Source organism: Oryctolagus cuniculus, chromosome 12 (genome assembly GCF_964237555.1).
Source record: "Oryctolagus cuniculus chromosome 12, mOryCun1.1, whole genome shotgun sequence".
Classification (NCBI taxonomy): Eukaryota; Metazoa; Chordata; class Mammalia; order Lagomorpha; family Leporidae; genus Oryctolagus; species Oryctolagus cuniculus.
In genome coordinates this window covers 86457307-86474936 of record NC_091443.1, presented here as the reverse complement: position 1 = coordinate 86474936, position 17630 = coordinate 86457307, and the positions used below count along the sequence as shown (strand labels likewise).

Here is a 17630-nt window from a genome sequence, read left to right as displayed (position 1 = left end):
TGCATTAGCAGGGAGCTGGACTGGAAGAGGGGCAACCAGGACAGAATCCAGTGCCCCAACTGGGACTAGAACCCAGGGTGCAGATGCCGCAGGGGGAGGATTAGCCTAGTGAGCCGCGGCACCGGCCTACAGTTTCAAAAAGAATTTTCAGCGTCGCTGGGACAGGCCTTACTGGTTTAATTTTAAGATATTTTTTGTTCATGCAGCAGAGAAAATAGAAAGAGTACTGGTCTTGGACAACCTGGGCTCTGGTCTCGGAGGAGAGGCGGATCCTTTTGGATCGGAGTTTCCTTATCTGTTGCGTGACAGGATCCCTCTGCCCCTCCTCGTCGTAGGAATCAAGTGCAAGTTAGCTGATGCATCTGAGCAGCAAGCGTGAAGTGCCAGTGAGATTGCCCCGTGGCTGCAGGGGCCAGGCACTGTTCTCCGAGCTTTATTTACATCAGCCGACTCATTTAATCTTTGTAAAAGCGCTGTGAGGTGCTACTGGGACTACCGTCATTTCTAAAGACATTTTATTTATTCTCAAAGCATAGTGAGGCAGGGAGACAGAGAGGACGAGACAGAGAAATAGATCATCCACCATGCTGGTTCATCCTCCAAAATGGCCACAATAGCCAGGCCTGGGCCAGGCCAGAACCAGGAGCCAGGAACTCCATCCAGGTCTCCCCCGTGGGTGGCAGAGGCCCAAGCACTTGGGCCATCATCTGCAGTTCCCAGGTGCATTAGCAGGGAGCTGGAACTGAAGCCAACTAGGTGGGACTCAAAGCAGCACCCTGATATGGGAGGCAGGCGTCCCAGGGGGCAACATAGCACTGCCCCACCCCCACCTAATTTCGACGCCAGGGAACTGAGATGTCTGCCAAGACAGCTCAGCCAATGGGGAAGGCCTCAGCTCCCTGCACAGCCCACAAGTGTCAGCGGCCTGCATTGTCTGATTCTCATTCAGTGTCTGACTGGTGGATTGGGTGGTCTTGACATTGATGCCCCCAGTCAAAGGCTGATCTCAACACTCGTGCAGAGCAAACCCTTATTGCTAGGATTTGTCTGAAGGCCTCAACTGAAATTTCTCGTTTGGGTTGGCGGCCATGAGGTTGTCACACGATAAAAAAATGGGCTCAAAGAGGTGAGAAGACTTGGAGCAAAGCCACTTGGCCAGGACATGGTGTGGATGGGAGGGGACCCAAGGCCCCAGAGCCCACCCACGTGCACTCACACTGCGTGCCTCCCCCTGTTTCTGTCTGTACATCCCTGTGGCTGCTGAGCCCGGGCAGACTGCACTCTGGGACAAAGCAGGGAATAGTTTCCCCACTAGGCTCTCACACAAACGTGTCACAAACAATCGTCTAGAGAGGTCGGTGTGGCTTGACAAGGAGATAGTTTTGGAGCCTGGGGTGCCATCTGGGGAGGGAAGCATGACAGGGCAGGCGTTTGGCCTCATGGTTAAGATGCCACTCGGGACATCAGAGTCTGGAATTGGAGGGCCTGGGTTCAAGTCCCAGCCCTCTATGATGCCAGATTCCTGCTAAATTGCACCCTGGGAGGCAGAGGTGATGGTTCAAGTGATTGGGCCCCAGCCGCCACGTGCTCACCAGGCTGGGACTCGCGAGGGCCCCCTTGTGACAGCTGCTCCGGGCTCACGCCAGCACCAGTCTGCAGCTGAGAGCCGCAGCCCTAGTGCGTCTCCTCTGGGGCCAAACTGGGCTAACACCAGCAGCTGGTCCTCCCTCTCCCCCTCCTCCGGGCCAGGGTCTCAGGCAAGGCCAGGACAGGGATGCCCCCAAGCACAGCCCACGGCTGTGTGTCTGTCTTTGGCCGTCCTGGATGCCAGGCGTTTGATTCCCAGGCATGATTGGGCCCTGTTTTTTGTTTTGTTTTGTTTTGTTTTTTAATTTATTTGACATAGAGTTAGAGAGAGAGAGAGACAAAGAGAAAGGTCTTCTTTCCATTGGTTCACCCCCCAAATGGCAGCTACGGCCGGAGCTACGCCAATCCGAAGCCAGGAGCCAGGTGCTTCCTCCTGGTCTCCCATGCGGGTGCAGGGCCCAAGCATTTGGGCCATCCTCCACTGCCCTCCCGGGCCACAGCAGAGAGCTGGACTAGAAGAGGAGCAACCAGGACTAGAACCCGGTGCCAATATGAGATGCCGGTGCTGCAGGCGGAGGATTAACCAAGTGAGCCACGGCACTGGCCCCCAGGTCCTTGGGTCCCTGCAACCCCGTGAGAGACCCAGATTAAGTTACCAGCTCCAAGCCAGTGCTGTGGCACAGTGGGTCAAAGCCCTGGCCTGTGGCACCCACATCCAATATGGGTGCCGGTTTGAATCCCGGCTGCACTGCTTCCAATCCAGTTCTCTGCTAATGCACCTGGGAAAGCAGCAGAAGATGGCCCAAGTGCTTGGACCCCTGCACCCACGTGGGAGACCTGGAAGAAGCTCCTGGGTCCTGGCTCAGCTCCAGCATTTCCAGGCCATCTGGGGAGTGAACCAGTGGAGGGAAGACCTCTCTTCTCGCTCCACCTCTCTAACTCATTCAAATAAATAAAAATAAATCTTAAGAAAAAAGGCACCAGCTCCTGGATTTAGCATCTGCTAAGAGCAGCAGCCCTTTGGTATCCAGGACGGCCAAAGACGGACACACAACCGTGGGCTGTGCTTGGGGGAATCCCTGTCCTGGCCTTGCCTGAGACCCTGGCCCAGAGGAGGGGTAGGGGGCAGGGCAGAGGCTCGACCCTGAGTCGAGGCCCAGCTGCTGGGCCTGGCTGTCATGGGCATTTGGGGAGTGAGCCAGCAGGTGTCTCTTTGACTCTGATTTTCAAATAAAGAAGCTAAACAGGAGCAGCATTGGATGCAGTGGTTAAGACACCATTTGGGGCCAGCACCACGGCTCACTAGGCTAATCCTCTGCCTGCAGCGCCGGCACCCCGGATTCTAGTCCCGGTTGGGCGCCAGATTCTGTCCCGGTTGCTCCTCTTTCAGTCCAGCTCTCTGCTGTGGCCCAGGAAGACAGTGGAGGATGGCCCAAGTACTTGGGCCCTGCACCCGCATGGGAGACCAAGAGGAAGCACCTGGCTCCTGGCTTTGGATCGGTGCAGTGTGCCGGCCGTAGCAGCCATCTGGGGAGTGAACCAACGGAAAGACCTTTCTCTCTGTCTCTCTCACTGTCTAACTCTGCCTGTCAAAAAAACAAAAGACACCATTTGGAACATTCACATCTCAGATCAGAATAACTGAGTTCGAGGCCTGGCTCTGCTTCCAACACAGCTTCCCACGGATACACCCTGGGAGGCAGAGGTGATGGCTCAAGCGGCTGGGTCCCCGTCACCCATGTGGGAGAGCTGGATTGAGTTCTGGGCTCTTGGCTTCAGCCTGCCAGAGCTCTGGCTGTTGTGGGCATTTGGGGAGTGGACTGGCAGGTGGAATATATTTTTCCATCTACTTGTTGCTCTCTCACTCTGTGTGCCTTTCAAACAAAATGAAAATGTTAAAAAGATAAATAAATAAAAGTTTAAGTGGATTGTCCTTTAAGGGAAAAAGGCACCAGTGTGAGGCTGTCTGTCCATGTAAGTAGGTCTTTCTTTGCTTCTTTGTATGTCTGTGCGTATACATCTGTTTCTTCCTACTTCTGTCCTGCATTTCTTTCTTTCTTTCTCTTTCTTTTTTTTTTTTTTTTTTTTTTTTTTGACAGGCAGAGTGGACAGTGAGAGAGAGAGAGAGACAGAAAGGTCTTCCTTTGCCTTTGGTTCACCCTCCAATGGCCGCCGCGGCCGGCGCACTGCGGCCGGCGCACCGCGTTGATCTGATGGCAGGAGCCAGGTGCTTCTCCTGGTCTCCCATGGGGTGCAGGGCCCAAGGACTTGGGCCATCCTCCACTGCACTCCCTGGCCACAGCAGAGAGCTGGCCTGGAAGAGGGGCAACCAGGACAGAATCCAGCACCCGACCGGGACTAGAACCTGGTGTGCCGGCGCCGCAAGGCGGAGGATTAGCCTAGTGAGCCGCGGCGCCGGCTCTGTCCTGCATTTCTTTTAAAAAATATTTTATTTATTTGAGAGATAGAATTACAGAAAGAGGGAGGGAGAGAGAGAAAGAGAGAGAGAGAGAGAGGTCTTCCATCTGCTGGTTCACTCCCCAAATTGCCACGACAGCCGGAGCTGGGCTGATCTGAAGCCAGGAGCTTCTTCCAGGTCTCCCACACGGGTACAGGGGCCCAAGCAATTGGGCCATCTTCTACTGTTTTCCCAGGCCATAGCAGAGAGCTGGAGTGGAAATGAAACAGCTGGGACTCAAACTGGTGCCCATCTGGGATGCCTGAGCTGTAGGTGGAGGCTTAGCCCAATATTTCACAGTGGTGGCCCCCAACTGGATTTCTTTTTAAGAAGACCTCCATGGTGTAAGACAGAGTGCAAAGTACAGGGGGCTGTCTCCACCGTTTGGCCTGGTCAGAGGTCTTTCAGGGGTGGGACATCCTAAGGCTGAACTGGCCATGGCCTTTTGCTGTAAAGATTGAAGGATGGAACACATTTCGGTCCACGTTATGTCAGGCAGGTTTCTGACTGAGATGCTGAGGCGTACGGTCTGTGACCTCTGTCACAGCCCTGTCCTGCATCGGTCACAGTGGTCTGAGCTGGGCCAGGCCTGGTATCTGCCTCTCTGCTTGGCCCCATTGGAAGAGCTCTAGTTTCTGACCTCAGCACCCCACTGGGGTCCCGCCATGCAGCCCAGGGCCAGCCCCACCCCACCATGCCACTCTCCCAAGTTCTTGAGGGCCCCAGAAAGGAAATTCCAACAACTGGGCGGCAAACCTTGTGCCTCGGGGCCCGGACGAGAGCTGGCGCGCTTCCTTTGTCTTTCCAGACACTGGCAGGCAGCAGCAGGTGCTGGTGGCTGGAGTCCGGCCAACACCTGCCTTTGAGGGAGCAGGTGCGCCGGGCGGGAGTGAGCAAGGCCAGGGCAGGGTCAGGTCCAGGAGGGCCAGCCGAGCGCTGGCCCCCAGACAGCAGCTCTCCTGCAACTGTGCTTCCTGGCGCTGTGGGGAACAGGAGAACTCCTGCCATGCTGGGCTCAGGCACAGCCGCCTTCTTCCGCCTGCTGCCCGGAGCTCTCCTGGGTTGTGGGGTTGGGGAAGTCTCACCGCCGCACGAGAGAGGGGACCAGAGCGGAGGACACGCATCACTGCCAGGGATCCTGCTCCCGTCCGGCTCCTGCCACACCCATTTGCTCGCCCTCTGCCTTGCCAGGGCTCTGGCCACTGAGCTCTGCATCCCCTGAGCCTGCCCTTCCATGGGGCGGGCCCTCTGCGCCGGTCATTCTCAATGGGTGGACGGATGGGGGAGATGCACGCGCATGTCGGACGCACTTCAGGTCGGACCGAAAGCTGTGCTTGGGGACAGGCAGTGGGCGGGTCAGGGAGTGGGGGCTGAGAGGCCTCTGAATCCATGACATCTGAACAGAACCCCCAAAGAAGTGAAGGAGGGAGGGGCACTGTTGGGCAAAGGCCCGGGGGCAGACTGGGGTGGAGGCAAGGAGGGAGGGGTGTCAGGAGGGAGGGTGGGAGGAGCCGGGGCCTCCCTGCCTGTGCTGAGGACTTTTGGATTATTTTATTTCTATTTTTTAAAGGTTTATTTGTTTGAAAAGCAGAGTTGCAGAGAGGGAGAGAGATATGGAGAGGCAGAGAGATTGATCTTCCATTTGCTGGTTTACTCCCTACATGGCTACAACTGGTGGTGGGCCAGGCCAAAGCCAGGAGCCAGGAGTTTCTTCCCAGGTCTCCCATGTGGGTGCAGGGGCCCAAGCACTTGAGCCATCTGCTACTGCTTTCCTGGGAGCATTAGCAGGGAGCTGAATCAGAAGTGGAGCAGCTGGGACTCGAACCAGTGCCTATCTGGGTTGCTGGTGTCAAAGGTGGTGGCTTTACCTGCTACGCCATAGCACTGGCCCCTCTGGGTTGTTTTTAAATGTATTATTGTTTTTGTTTGAGAGAAAGAGAGCTCCTATGTGCTGGTTTACTCCCCCAGATGCTGCAATAGCAGGGGTTGGGCCAGGCTGAAGCTGGGGGCTGGGAGCCCCATCCAGGCCTCCTGTGTGGGTGAGGGGAACCCATTACCTGTCATTATCTGCGGCCTCCCTGGGGCTACATTCGCAGCAAGTGGGGGTCAGGATATGGAGCTGAGAGTTGAACACAGGCTCCAGTGCTGGGGTGGACATCCCAGCTGGCATCTTAACTGCCAGGACTTGGGACTGAGTTAGTGGCAGTGGGAGGGAGGGCTTAGGGCAGGCCAGTGATGACACGACACAGGAGGGAGTTGCAGGGACTGTGTGTGGAGGCTGGACTGAGGCAGGTCAGGTCGGGGGCCTGGGAATGCAGCAGGGGGGCTGCTCGGGAACCCTGGCTGGAGACACAGGTGTCCGTCCCCCAGCACGTCCAAGTGGGGCATGTGTGTGTGTGTGCTCACGGACTTCTGAGTGAGGAAACATGCGTTGGTATCTTTACGTCCATCCTTGTCTCACCGAATGGTTGCATTTCCCTCCGTGGTAAATGTAGGCAACCAACCATGCCGATATGAGCAGCGCCTGTGCCGTCCTCGCCACCTGAAACCACGGCTGTTTCTAAGTCGCACCCTGTTCCTGCCTGGTGGTCTCTGCTTGGATGCATCACGCCTTTGGAGTTGGGCTGGTCGCTAACTAGCTTTGCCACTGGATCTCGTGACTTAACGTGGTACCAAGGAGGCACACGTATTTGTGGCTCGTAAAACTGGTCTCTCCAGGATTTTGAGAACTGTATTTCCGTCTGTTGGTTTCCTTTGTAGTCTTCTGCATTCTGTGTTACACATGTAGAAACCTCCTTCTGATAAAGGTGAGACAGGAAGTAGATTAGATAGACATGGTATGTGCGGTGGATTCGCCGGTGAAGCCGGCAGGACTGACTGATGGACTGCGTGTGTGGCAGGAGAGAGGCGTGAGGCCTCGCAGGTCCCGGGCTGAGCAGGTGGATGGCGAGTGCTGGTGTTCCAGGGACGGACAGGCTACGGGGTGGGGAGCAGCTCTGGGGAAAACGCTCCGCCCTGGGCGTTGTGATGATGAGAGGATGAGGTATGAGAAATTGCCTCACAGAGCAGGCAAGTGTGTCCTGCTGGTGTCCTTGGGAACCTGTTCAGGTCACAAGGAAAATGGCAGTGGCTTTGATCGGGGCCAGGAGCCAAGGGCAGGGCCCCGGAGACAGGTGCGTGCATGAATCCAGAGCCCAAGAGAGGGATGAGGTTTGGGGATTTCATTTGGGAGGCATCAGTCACAGGCTGTATTTAAAGTATAAGACTGGATGTGGTGAAGGTTACTGCACCCATCTTCTAGATAAGGAAACCAAGGCTTGGAACCATCAAGCACATTGCCTACTGGGGACAGAGCCTTTTTTTTTTTAAACAGATGATTGATTGAGTGATTTGAAAGCCAAGAGAGAGAGAAAGAGAGATTCTATCCATTGGTTCACTTCTCAAATGCCCACAACAGCCAAGGTCAGCCCAGGCCAAAGCCAGGAGCCAGTAAGTCCATCTGGGTCTCCCATGTGGGTGGTAGGGGCCCGAGGACTTGAGCCATCATCTGGCGCTTTAGTGGGGATCTGGACTGGAAGCAGAGGAGCCAGCACTCCGCTATGGGATGCAGGCCTCCCCCGCCAGGGCTTCACCTGCTGCAACTCGACGGAGCCCCTGAGCCAGCACTCCCTTCCAGCCACCAGGCTGGAAATCACACAGTGTGTGGGGGCCGCTGCCCGTCACACAGGGGCACTGTTAGACAGGACTGGCCCTGAAAGAAGACACGCATGGTACCTTCTCCCACGCTGGCCAGCGCCATGACCATCTGTGAATTCCGACCTCTGTGTGCCTGGGCAAGCCGCGGCCACTCCATATTCAGTGCCCACGTGGCGCCGTGGCGGCCGTGACACATCTCGGGCAGGGCTCACTTTACAACGGTGTCATTTCACTGCCCAGTGGCGCTGCTGTCACGTGCGATTGCTCCCATGTGTGCCAGACCTCAAACACTGTTTACCAGCAACACAAAGGTGGTTAGCAATTTTGTCTCAGACGTGGGTGCTGGGAGCAGTCCCCACCCACGTGACCAACAGGCCCCAGTCTCCTTCACAGGTGCCAGGAGGTGTCGTGGGCATCCCCGGGCTCTGCTTTGTCCTGTGCACACGCCCCATGATTCCAGGGAAGGAGCCCAGGTGACGGAGTCAGGGTCTCTGAGTTCCAGGCTCGTGGCTCCAAACTGCAGCAAATTTTTCTGTATTTTGGGACCGCCACCCTTTTCAGGTTTCTGGGAGAAACTCAGCAGTGACTAGAGAGATGAGGGTCATGGGGGCACAGCACAAGAAGCCCTGCTGCCGTCTTTACTGGAATCACCATTAAATCTTTCTCCAATATTCAGTGTCACCCAGACCACGGTCAAGTGCACAGAGATAAAACGCCACATGAGGGGAAGAGCGTAGGTGTTGGTGGCAGGAGATCTGGTCCCCATTTCAGCATTGCCACTTTGTGTGTGACCTGGGCGGGTCAGCAGTGACAGCGACTGCAGGGTGCCCACGCGTGCCGAGTGCCCAGTAGGAACGATTCCTTCCCGGCATGATAATCATGCCGCGTTTCACAGATGAGAAGACAGACTGGGTGCGGTTTGCCAGCTGGTGGGGGGCAGGGCTAGGATTCAAAGATGCCTCGGGCCCCTTTCCTGGAGGTGTGCAGGGAGTGGTGACCCCTAGCCCTAACATCTTCTCTGGGACGCGAGACGCCTGGGACGTGACAGCTGCTCAGCAAACATCAGTTTCTTCTCGTTCTTGTTTTCCAGAGACGACATGTCCCATGCTCTCTGTCTCCCTTTCCTTTCAGTTCTGTAATTCTCACCAGCATTCAGACCATTGAAACACATCCGCTGGAAGGCAACAGCCCACGCGCTTTGTGCGAGGAGTCTGCTGTCACTGGGATGCTGCGTGGGCTCAGCTTTCGTACCCTTTCCTGCAGCGGGGACAGACTGCCTCCCCGCCCCCCGCCCCTGAGCATTGATGAGGCATCGACTTTGTGTGCGTTTTCTCACTTCAGCCTCAGAACAAGATAACGTTCAGGTGGGGAAACTGAGCCAGAGATAGGACCAAAGTCAGGATCAGAAATCAGGTTCAGGGCCAGCGCTGTGGCTCAGTGCCAGCATCCCACATGGGCACTGGTCCGAGTCCCAGCTGCTCCACTTCCAATCTTTCTCTCTGCTATGGCCTGGGAAAGCAGTAGAAGATGATCCAAGTCCTTGGGCCCCTGCACCCAAGTGGGAGACCCGGAAGAAGCTCCTGGCTCCTGGCTTCAGATCAGCTCAGCTCTGGCCGTTGCGGCCACCTGGGGAGTGAACCAGCAGATGAAAGACCTCTCTCTCTGTGTGTCTCTGTCTCTTCCTCTCTGTAACTCTGCCTTTCAATCAATAAATCAATCAATCAATAAGTAAATCTTTCAATACATAAATAAAAAAGAAAAGAAATATCAGGTTAACCCAACTCCTACATTCTTCACGTTCCTTAAAAAACAAACATTCCTTTGGGTAGAATGGGATTTGCCCAACGGCTCCCAGCTGTCTTCTTTGCTCTCTCAACAACCTAGGAAGACAAAAGCAAGCCCGAAATAGATTTTCTAGAATGAAGATTCCTGCGCATTTGGGAGACTTTCAGTAAACAGCCATGATCACAGGCTGTATGCATTACACGACAAAGGCCACGCGAAGAGTCACACCCTCTGACTTAGTCACGGTGCCTCCATGATCTCTGCCTGAACTATATTTACCATCAACCAAACCTCCACAGCCATAGTTACCACAGTGTTATTTCAACACCTAAAATGTTGAAGCAACATAAAAGTCCCCAATACAGAAATGGATGCTGAACCACCATACATCAACATGACAGACCATTTTGTAGCCATTAAAATCATCATCAGACCATACAGAAACAGAGAAATATTCATGCATATATCATATATGATTACCAATAAAAAGCAGAATATAGGGCATGGTGTTGCAGGTTAAGCTGCTGCTTGGGACGCCAGCATCCTACATGGGCACCTGTTTGAGTCCCAGCTGCTCCACTTCCAATCCAGCTTTCTGCTAATGCACCTGGGAAAGTGGTGGAAAATGGCCAAAGTATTTAGGCCCCTGACAACCATGTGGAGACCTGGATGGAGTTTCTGGCTCGTGGCTTCAGCTTGGCCCAGACCTGGCTCTTACAGTCATTTGGGGAGTGAATAACCAGATGAAAGATCTCTTTGTCTCTCTGCCTTTCAAATAAATAAATCATTTTTTTAAAAGTGAAGTGTAGGGGGCCAGTGCTGTGGCACAGTGGATGCAGCTGCCATCTGTAGTGCCGGCATCCCACATGGGCGCTGGTTCAAGTCCCGGCTGTTCCACTTCTGATCCAGCTCTCTGCTGTGGCCTGGGAAAGCAGTAGAAGATGGCCCAAGTCCCTGGGCCCCTGCACCTGCATAGGAGACCTGAAAGAAGCTCCTGGCTCCTGGCTTCAGATCAGCCTAGCTCCAGCCATTGCAGCCATTTAGGGAGTGAACCAGAGAATGGAAGACTTCTCTCTTGCTTTCTCTCTCTCTCTGTCTCTCTCTATCTCTGCCTCTGCCTCTCTGTAACTCTCCCTTTCAAATAAATAAATATTTTTAAAAAAATAAAGTAAAATGTAAAATACATGTGCACTATGATTGTAACTAAGCAAAGAATGAATACATGTGAGAAAAGTCTGGCAAGGAATGAATGAAAATGAAAATACAGGTTTTAGGTTGGTAGACTTATAGTGCTTTCATTATTTTAAAAACCGGTACCTGCTCATGCTAATACAATCCAAGTAATAAAAAAGGTATTAAGCTGAAAGCATTTGCACTCTCCAGTGGTAGCTGTTATTACGTTTGCTTGTGCTGGTTTCAGGAATGAGATCCAAAATGCTACTTACAGTTAGGAAGAGAGCAAAACCAGTCATTGTTGTCACAGTGACCAGTGTCCATTTCTTTCAGATCATCGGGATTCTTTTAGGAGCAGGCATCCGGTGCAGCAGTGAAGATGTGGCTGGGGATGCCCATATCCTAGATCAGAGAGCTTGGTTTGAGTTCTTGATCTCTGCTTCCTATTCCAGCTTCCCGTTAATGTACTCTGTGAGGCAGCAGATGATGGCTCAAGGGGCTTGGGTCCCTGCCACCTACAAAGGAGACCCAGATGGGGTTCCTGGCCCCTGGATTTGGCCTGGCCCAGGCCCAGCTGTTGTGCACACTTGGGAGGTGAACCAGCCAACAGAAGATCTCTCTCTGTCTTCACCACTGTGCCAAACACCCTCCCTAATCACCATCACCTACTTTTCCAACCACTCTCTAGTCTTTGTTTCCTTTTTTTTTCCTGTAGGCTGCAAACAATTTCTGTTAACATTTTGCTGCAAGAGGGAAAATCCCCAAGATGCCTAACTCAGACCCCTCACTTTATGTGCCTGGCTCGGCTTCTGTCTTCCTTCCTCGGTCACATCCAAATCCAGAAAGGTTTCTGCATCCTGTGCTCAGAAATGCACCCCCAAGTCTCTGGGGACCTCAGCACAGGCTGCTGTTAATAAGCCCGTGTGCAACCTTCATCCAGAACCCCCAGGGAAGTCAAGAAGCCCAAAGACAGAACACAGAGCCATTTGTTTAAACAATAGATTTAACTGTCAAATGAGCTCCGGCCTCTGGCAAGCCATATGTATGTCATGAACAAACCAAAATGTTCTCTTAATTTTTTTTTTGTTGCAAACATGTTAAGTAGACCATCCACCCAAGTTAAAACAAAGAATTTAACAGAAACAACAAGAAGTGAAAACTCAAAGGGTTTAATGCCACAAAGCAAACCAGGCCTGTGCAGTCTAAGTCACTTGTTTTTGGGCTGTGAAGCCGTGAAGAGGGTTCATCCCACAGTCAGCGCCATGGTGGGTCAGTAAAGCACTTGGTCACGCAGGCCTCACTGCAGGTGGATGGGCACACCATCAGATCTCTGGAAAAACTTCTGCAACTATGGGACTTTGTTTTTCCCAGCATGATCGTATGTGGGAGAACCAGAGGTCAATTTAGTTGGGGTAGCAGATACGGTGGGTGGTGCCTCCGTGGAAACCAAGCATCTGAAGCCAGCCCACACTCCTGCCAACTTTAGCCTGAAGCCACTCTCTCCAGCCTTTCACATCAAGTTCAGGTTCTCTCCCTTTGAGTGGAGGCCTGCTGGGATCCGTCTCCTGTGTCTCTTCCTTGCAGCTTCATGCTGGCCACTCCCCACACTCTGCGCCCCAGACATGGCAATTTCCTCCACCCTTGTTTAGGTGCCATGGTTTTCTGCCTGAATTACTGAAACCATTTCTCACTGGGCTCACCACACTTCAACCCATGCCCCACAGCCCTCCCTGAGGGGCCTTTTAATATTTCTTTTATCACTGTACTGAGAACACACAGTACAATCTACTTCTTAATAAGTCCTACAGCTATTTTTTTAAAGATTTATTTATTATTTGAGGGGCAGAGTTGCAGACAGAGAGAGGTAGAGAAAGAGAGAGAGGTCTTCCATCCACTGGTTCATTCCCCAAGTGATCATAATGGCCAGAGCTGAGCTGATCTGAAACCAGGAGCTAGGAGCTTCTTCCAGGTCTCCCACACAGGTGCAGGGGCCCAAGCACTTGGGCCACCTTCCACTGCTTTCCCAGGTGCATTAGCAGGGAGCTGGATCAGAAGTGGAGCAGCTGGGACGTGACTGGTTCCCAAATGGGCTGCAGGCACCACAGGCGGAGGCTTAACCCTTCTACAGCATGGCGCTGGCCCCTGTAGTCTACTTTTTAACATAAGTCCCTTTAACTGTAAGTCCTGCAGAAATAAAGCATGAAAAGTAGCCGTGTCCTGTGTGCCACCACCACCTGTTTCCCCAGAAGTCCTTGCTGAATGGTCGGTGTGCCCAGTGACTGTCCAGCACCCCTGGAGGACAGCAACTGTGCCTTTCACTCCTCGGCCCCGATCCTCGCTCGGTGCCTGCTACGGCTTAGATGCTGAATGTGCCCCAAAGGTCCATGTGCTAAAGGCCTGGTCCCCAGGGGATGGTGGACCGTTTAGGAGGCAGGGCCTGGCAGAGGCCCTTAGGTCACAGAGGGCATGCCCTTGGGGGCCAACTCTCTCGTGAGCTCTCGAGTTCTTCAGAGAGGGTTGTCCCAGCCTGAGTCGAGCCCACCCCGCTGCCTGCTTCCCGGCTTGCCCTGCGTCCCTGCTCTGCACACACTCTGCCCCCTGCTACAGGCCATGCCAGAGCCTGCGGCGTATCATTTGGACTTCCAGCCTCCGGAGCTGTGAGCTACATAAACCTCTTTCTTTGGGTCTTTATTGTGTCCAAGAAAATCTGAATGACACGAGGGCGTCTCAAAACGCTCGGGGAGAAGTGGCCTTTTCTTTTAATTCCATTTTCCATGAGCGGCTGAAGTCCCCTTTTCAGTGCCAGATGTGCAATAGGCATTTCAAAGACATCTGCTGAAGGAATACACAGGGCGTGACTAAACAGTCCTACTGGACACTGGTGTCAGCCACTTCTTTGTCTCTTTAAACATTTTTTTTTCTTGTAATTTATGTGAGAGGCAGAGAAACATGAGGGTAGGAAGAGACAGAGTAAAACATACAGAGAGAGAGAGAGAGAGAGAGAAACTCTCCCACCCACTGGTTCACTTCCTAGTGCCTGCAATACTAGGGCTGGACTGAGGCCAGAGGGCTCGAGCTGGAGTTGGGGCCAGGAACGCAGTCCAGGTCCGCCAGGTGCCTTGAGCTGTCACCTGCTGCCTCTCAGCGTGTGCACTGAGGGAAGCTGGAGCCAGGAGCCAGGCAGGGTTCAGTTCCTGAACTTGGGTCCTCAGACCTGAGAGGTGGGTACCCTACCCACTGGGCTAAACGACTGCTCCCAACTTCCGTATCTCTTGTTGGAGAACCGTGTGTTCCAGAAGCTCCACCGTCACCCACTAGGCAGGCATCGGTAGAAGATTCTGGCTTGAGATGACAGTGGCCCAACACCAAATGAACCATCAAGTGACAGGCAGCTCATCCATACCGGGTTTATCCTGGGCCCTACAGTGCTCCTTCCCTGCTGCTTGTACTTCCTCCACCCACCTCGCTGGTGCCTTGGAACACGGAGCGATGCCGGCCATGGAGGAACTCTGAGTGCACACTTGGCTCCTGTGATAAATGTCAGTTCCAGCCGGTGCTGCGGCTCACTAGGCTAATCCTCCGCCTGTGGCGCCAGCACCCCGGGTTCTAGTCCCGGTAGGGGCGCCGAATTCTTTCCTGGTTGCTCCTCTTCCAGTCCAGCTCTCTGCTGTGGCCCAGGAGGGCAGTGGAGGATGGCCCAAGTGCTTGGGCCCTGCACCTGTGTGGGAGACCAGGAGGAAGCACCTGGTTCCTGGCTTCAGATCGGTGCAGCACGCCGGCCGTAGTAGCCATTTGAGGGGTGAACCAACAGGAGGAAGACCTTTCTCTCTGTCTCTCTCTCTCTCACTGTCTAACTCTGCCTGTCAAAAAAAAAGAAAAAAAAAAAAAGTCGGTTCCTTCCCCAGCATTCCCTTGCCCCATCAGCCCAGAGGAAGCAACCCGGCAGGAAGGTGACTGAGGGGTCACAGAAGACTTCAGGGGAGGCAGGGAGGAGTGGCCAGGTCATGCCTTGTTCCTTACTGCTCCGTGCTTCTCTGCATGTTTGCCCGGGGCGCCTCCTGCTGAGTTACTCATGAGGCCCTGTTTTAGGTGTGCCTTATTCATCCATAACCAGCTCTAAAGCAGAACTTTTAAAGGCTCCCCACAATGTTTCCTGGCTGTGGCTTGGTCTTCCCTGACTCCTTGCCCATTAATATGAAAGCTTTAGTTTTCTAAATCCAGTGGTTAAACCGAGGGCCCGCACCTATAGTCAAGACTGAGCGGATGGACTTATGTGTTAGATGGATTCAGCACGGTCAAACCCTCGGAATCTTTCTGCTAGAGCAAAGCTCCACAAACTTCCCGGTGCACAGGGCCCCTTGGGTTCCTATTAGACTGAAGATTCTCACCCAGCACATCCAGCTTGGGACCTGGAACTCTACATTTTCTAAGCTTTCAATGCTACTGCTGGTGGTCTACTGGCCACAGGCCGAGCAGCAGACTCCAGAAAGTGAGTCTGGCTGGGGGCTAACGGAATCTCAAAGCCAAGGGTCCCTGATTCTCTCTGAGGCCTGCTGACAGGAGAGGCCGAAAGCGGATGGCCCAGCAGCACGCAGAGCCTGTGGGCTAAAGCACTAGGACAGCAGAGGGTGTGGGGCGGAGCGACCAGGGCTGTAGAGACTCACCGCTGGTGAACTTCGGGAGCAGGGCCAATGCCAGGGCGCTCTTCATTTCTGTCGTGGGGAAAGAGATACATCAGAGGGGTCTTACAGGTGTGAAATTTCCACCTTACTAAGCGCCAGCTGACTTCCATCTCCTTTTTGGTTGTTAATTTGAGGGTTCTGTAACCTTTGCCTCTGAAAGGTGCCTGGGTCAGGGGAGTCTGTATTTGGGTCCCCGGGCGCTGCACCTGCTGGCCTGCACTGGGGACCTGCTGTTGGCACCTGTCATGTGGGAAGGTCCTCTGTTCATTCCCACGAGGGCACAGGCACGTTTAGCTTCGCTTCGAGGACTTCTGCTGGTTAAGATGCAGCAGCAAAGATCGATTCGCCCTCACGCATAAAACAACTAGAACACGGGATACAATATTTGAAACAACGGAGGCAGATGAGACAGCAAACACGTGAGGGCAGCCCTGAAATTGCCCAGCTCATTTCCTGGAGGTGCATGGCAGAGCTCAGAAGACTCCAAGGGGCTGGTGCTGTGGCGTAGCGGGTAAAGCCACCACCTGCCGTGCCTGCATCCCATTTGGGTACCAGTTTGAGTCCCGGATGCTCCAGTTCTGATCCAGCTCTCTGCTATGGCCTGAGAAAGCAGTGGGAGATGGTCCTTGCAACCTTGTGGGAGACCCAGAAGAAGCTTCTGGCTCCTGACTTTGGATCGGCTCAGAGCTGGCCATTGGGAGTGAACCCACGGATGTAAGACACCCCCCGCCCCGCCTCTCTGTAACTCTGCCTTTCAAATAAATAGAAAAGTAAATCTTTAAAAAAAAAAGACTTGGAGTCAAGGAAATAGAGCAGGAGCAGGGGTCCAGGGAAACCAAGCAGTTCACGGGGCAGAGGCACAGAGAGCGCTGCCCAGAGAGAATGGTGACCACCTGCAGCACCCCCCTCCCCCCACTCCGTGTTTTCATGTGGGCCCTGATCAGCTCAGGCAGGTGAGGGATCTTCCTGAGAGCAGAGAAAGAACCAGACCAGAGAGTGTGAGGGAACAACACGCAGAGAACACAAAACTCGTGTTCCCTTTAGCCCATGTTCGGGAGTCACTGACCACAGTACTGAGGAGCAAGCTGACTTGGTGGGGGTGGGGGGATGTTAACCCCTAATTAAGTGCAGCTCTGGTCTGGCCTGAGTAGACGGATTTATTTAATTTATTTTAAGATTTATTTATTTATTTATTTGAAAGTCAGAGTTACAGAGAGCAAAGGTAGAGAGAGAGAGAGAAAGAGAGAGAGAAAGAGAGAGGGAGAGAGGGAGAGAGAGGTCTTCCATCCATTGGTTCACGTCCCAGATGGCCACAACATCCAGAGCTGTGCCGATCCAAAGCCAGGAGCCAGGAGCTTCTTCTGGGTCTCCCACGGGGGTGCAGGGGCCCAAGGACTTGGGCTACCACTTTCTGCTTTCCCAGGCCATAGAAGAGAGCTGGATCGGAAGTGGAGCAGCCGGGACTCAAACCAGTGCCCGTATGGGATGCTGGCACTGCAGGTAGCAGCTTTACCTGCTATGCCACAATGTAGGCCCTGAGCCTGAATAGATTTAAATGTAAGGCCTGAAACAATCAAATTCTTTCCAAGTAACTTAACTGTATCCCAGGACAAGGCACAAGAGTGTTTATGTGAATACAGGAATAGTCTACATCCAAGAAGGTAAATTCACAATGTTTAGGATTCAAACAAAAAAATAGCAGGCATGCAAAAAGGGGGGGGGCAGGAAATTACTTGTATGATCCAGAATGAGGAGCGTAGTAGTGTCTCGTTACTACAATCAAATATTGGAAACAAGGTACTTATGAAGGGAAGAGCTCAGCTCACAGCTTTGGAGGCTGAAATCCAAGCAGTATGGTGCAAGTCTAGGTGCAGGCCCATGGTGTGATCTTACAGAGGATCACGTGGTAAGTCAGAGGGGAGAGACAGACAGGGAGGCTCGGCCCAAACCCAGGCTCAGAACGACCTCCAGAGGGCAGTCCCCCAACGACCTCAGGGACCTCCAGCTAGACCCGCCTCCTAAACACCGTAACTGGGTTCCGTTTCCAACCTCTTAGTATCATTAACTTATGGCTGTTGAGGGTTAAACATCTGCGTGAGCTTGGGGACAAATCATATTAAAGCCACAGCAAGGCAGAAAATCAGGCAAACTGACAAGAGATGACGCAGAAGATAGAATTTATGGACACAACACGTGTAAGGCTATGATATATATTCTGTATTTCAAGAAGCTGGAGGAAGGACGGACAT

At 53.4% G+C, this 17630-nt stretch overlaps 1 protein-coding gene across 1 annotated transcript in view; it reads right to left on the bottom strand.

Annotated features, from left to right (window-relative positions):
- The window catches only part of USP3 (ubiquitin specific peptidase 3), a 192882-nt gene extending 177471 nt beyond the window's left edge, over positions 1-15411 (bottom strand). The window contains exon 1 of the mRNA XM_051821892.2: positions 15364-15411. Coding sequence (XP_051677852.1) covers positions 15364-15409 — 46 coding nt within the window. The 5' untranslated portion in view covers positions 15410-15411. The remainder of the gene's footprint in view (positions 1-15363) is intronic.
- Positions 15412-17630: the final 2219 nt, after the last annotated feature.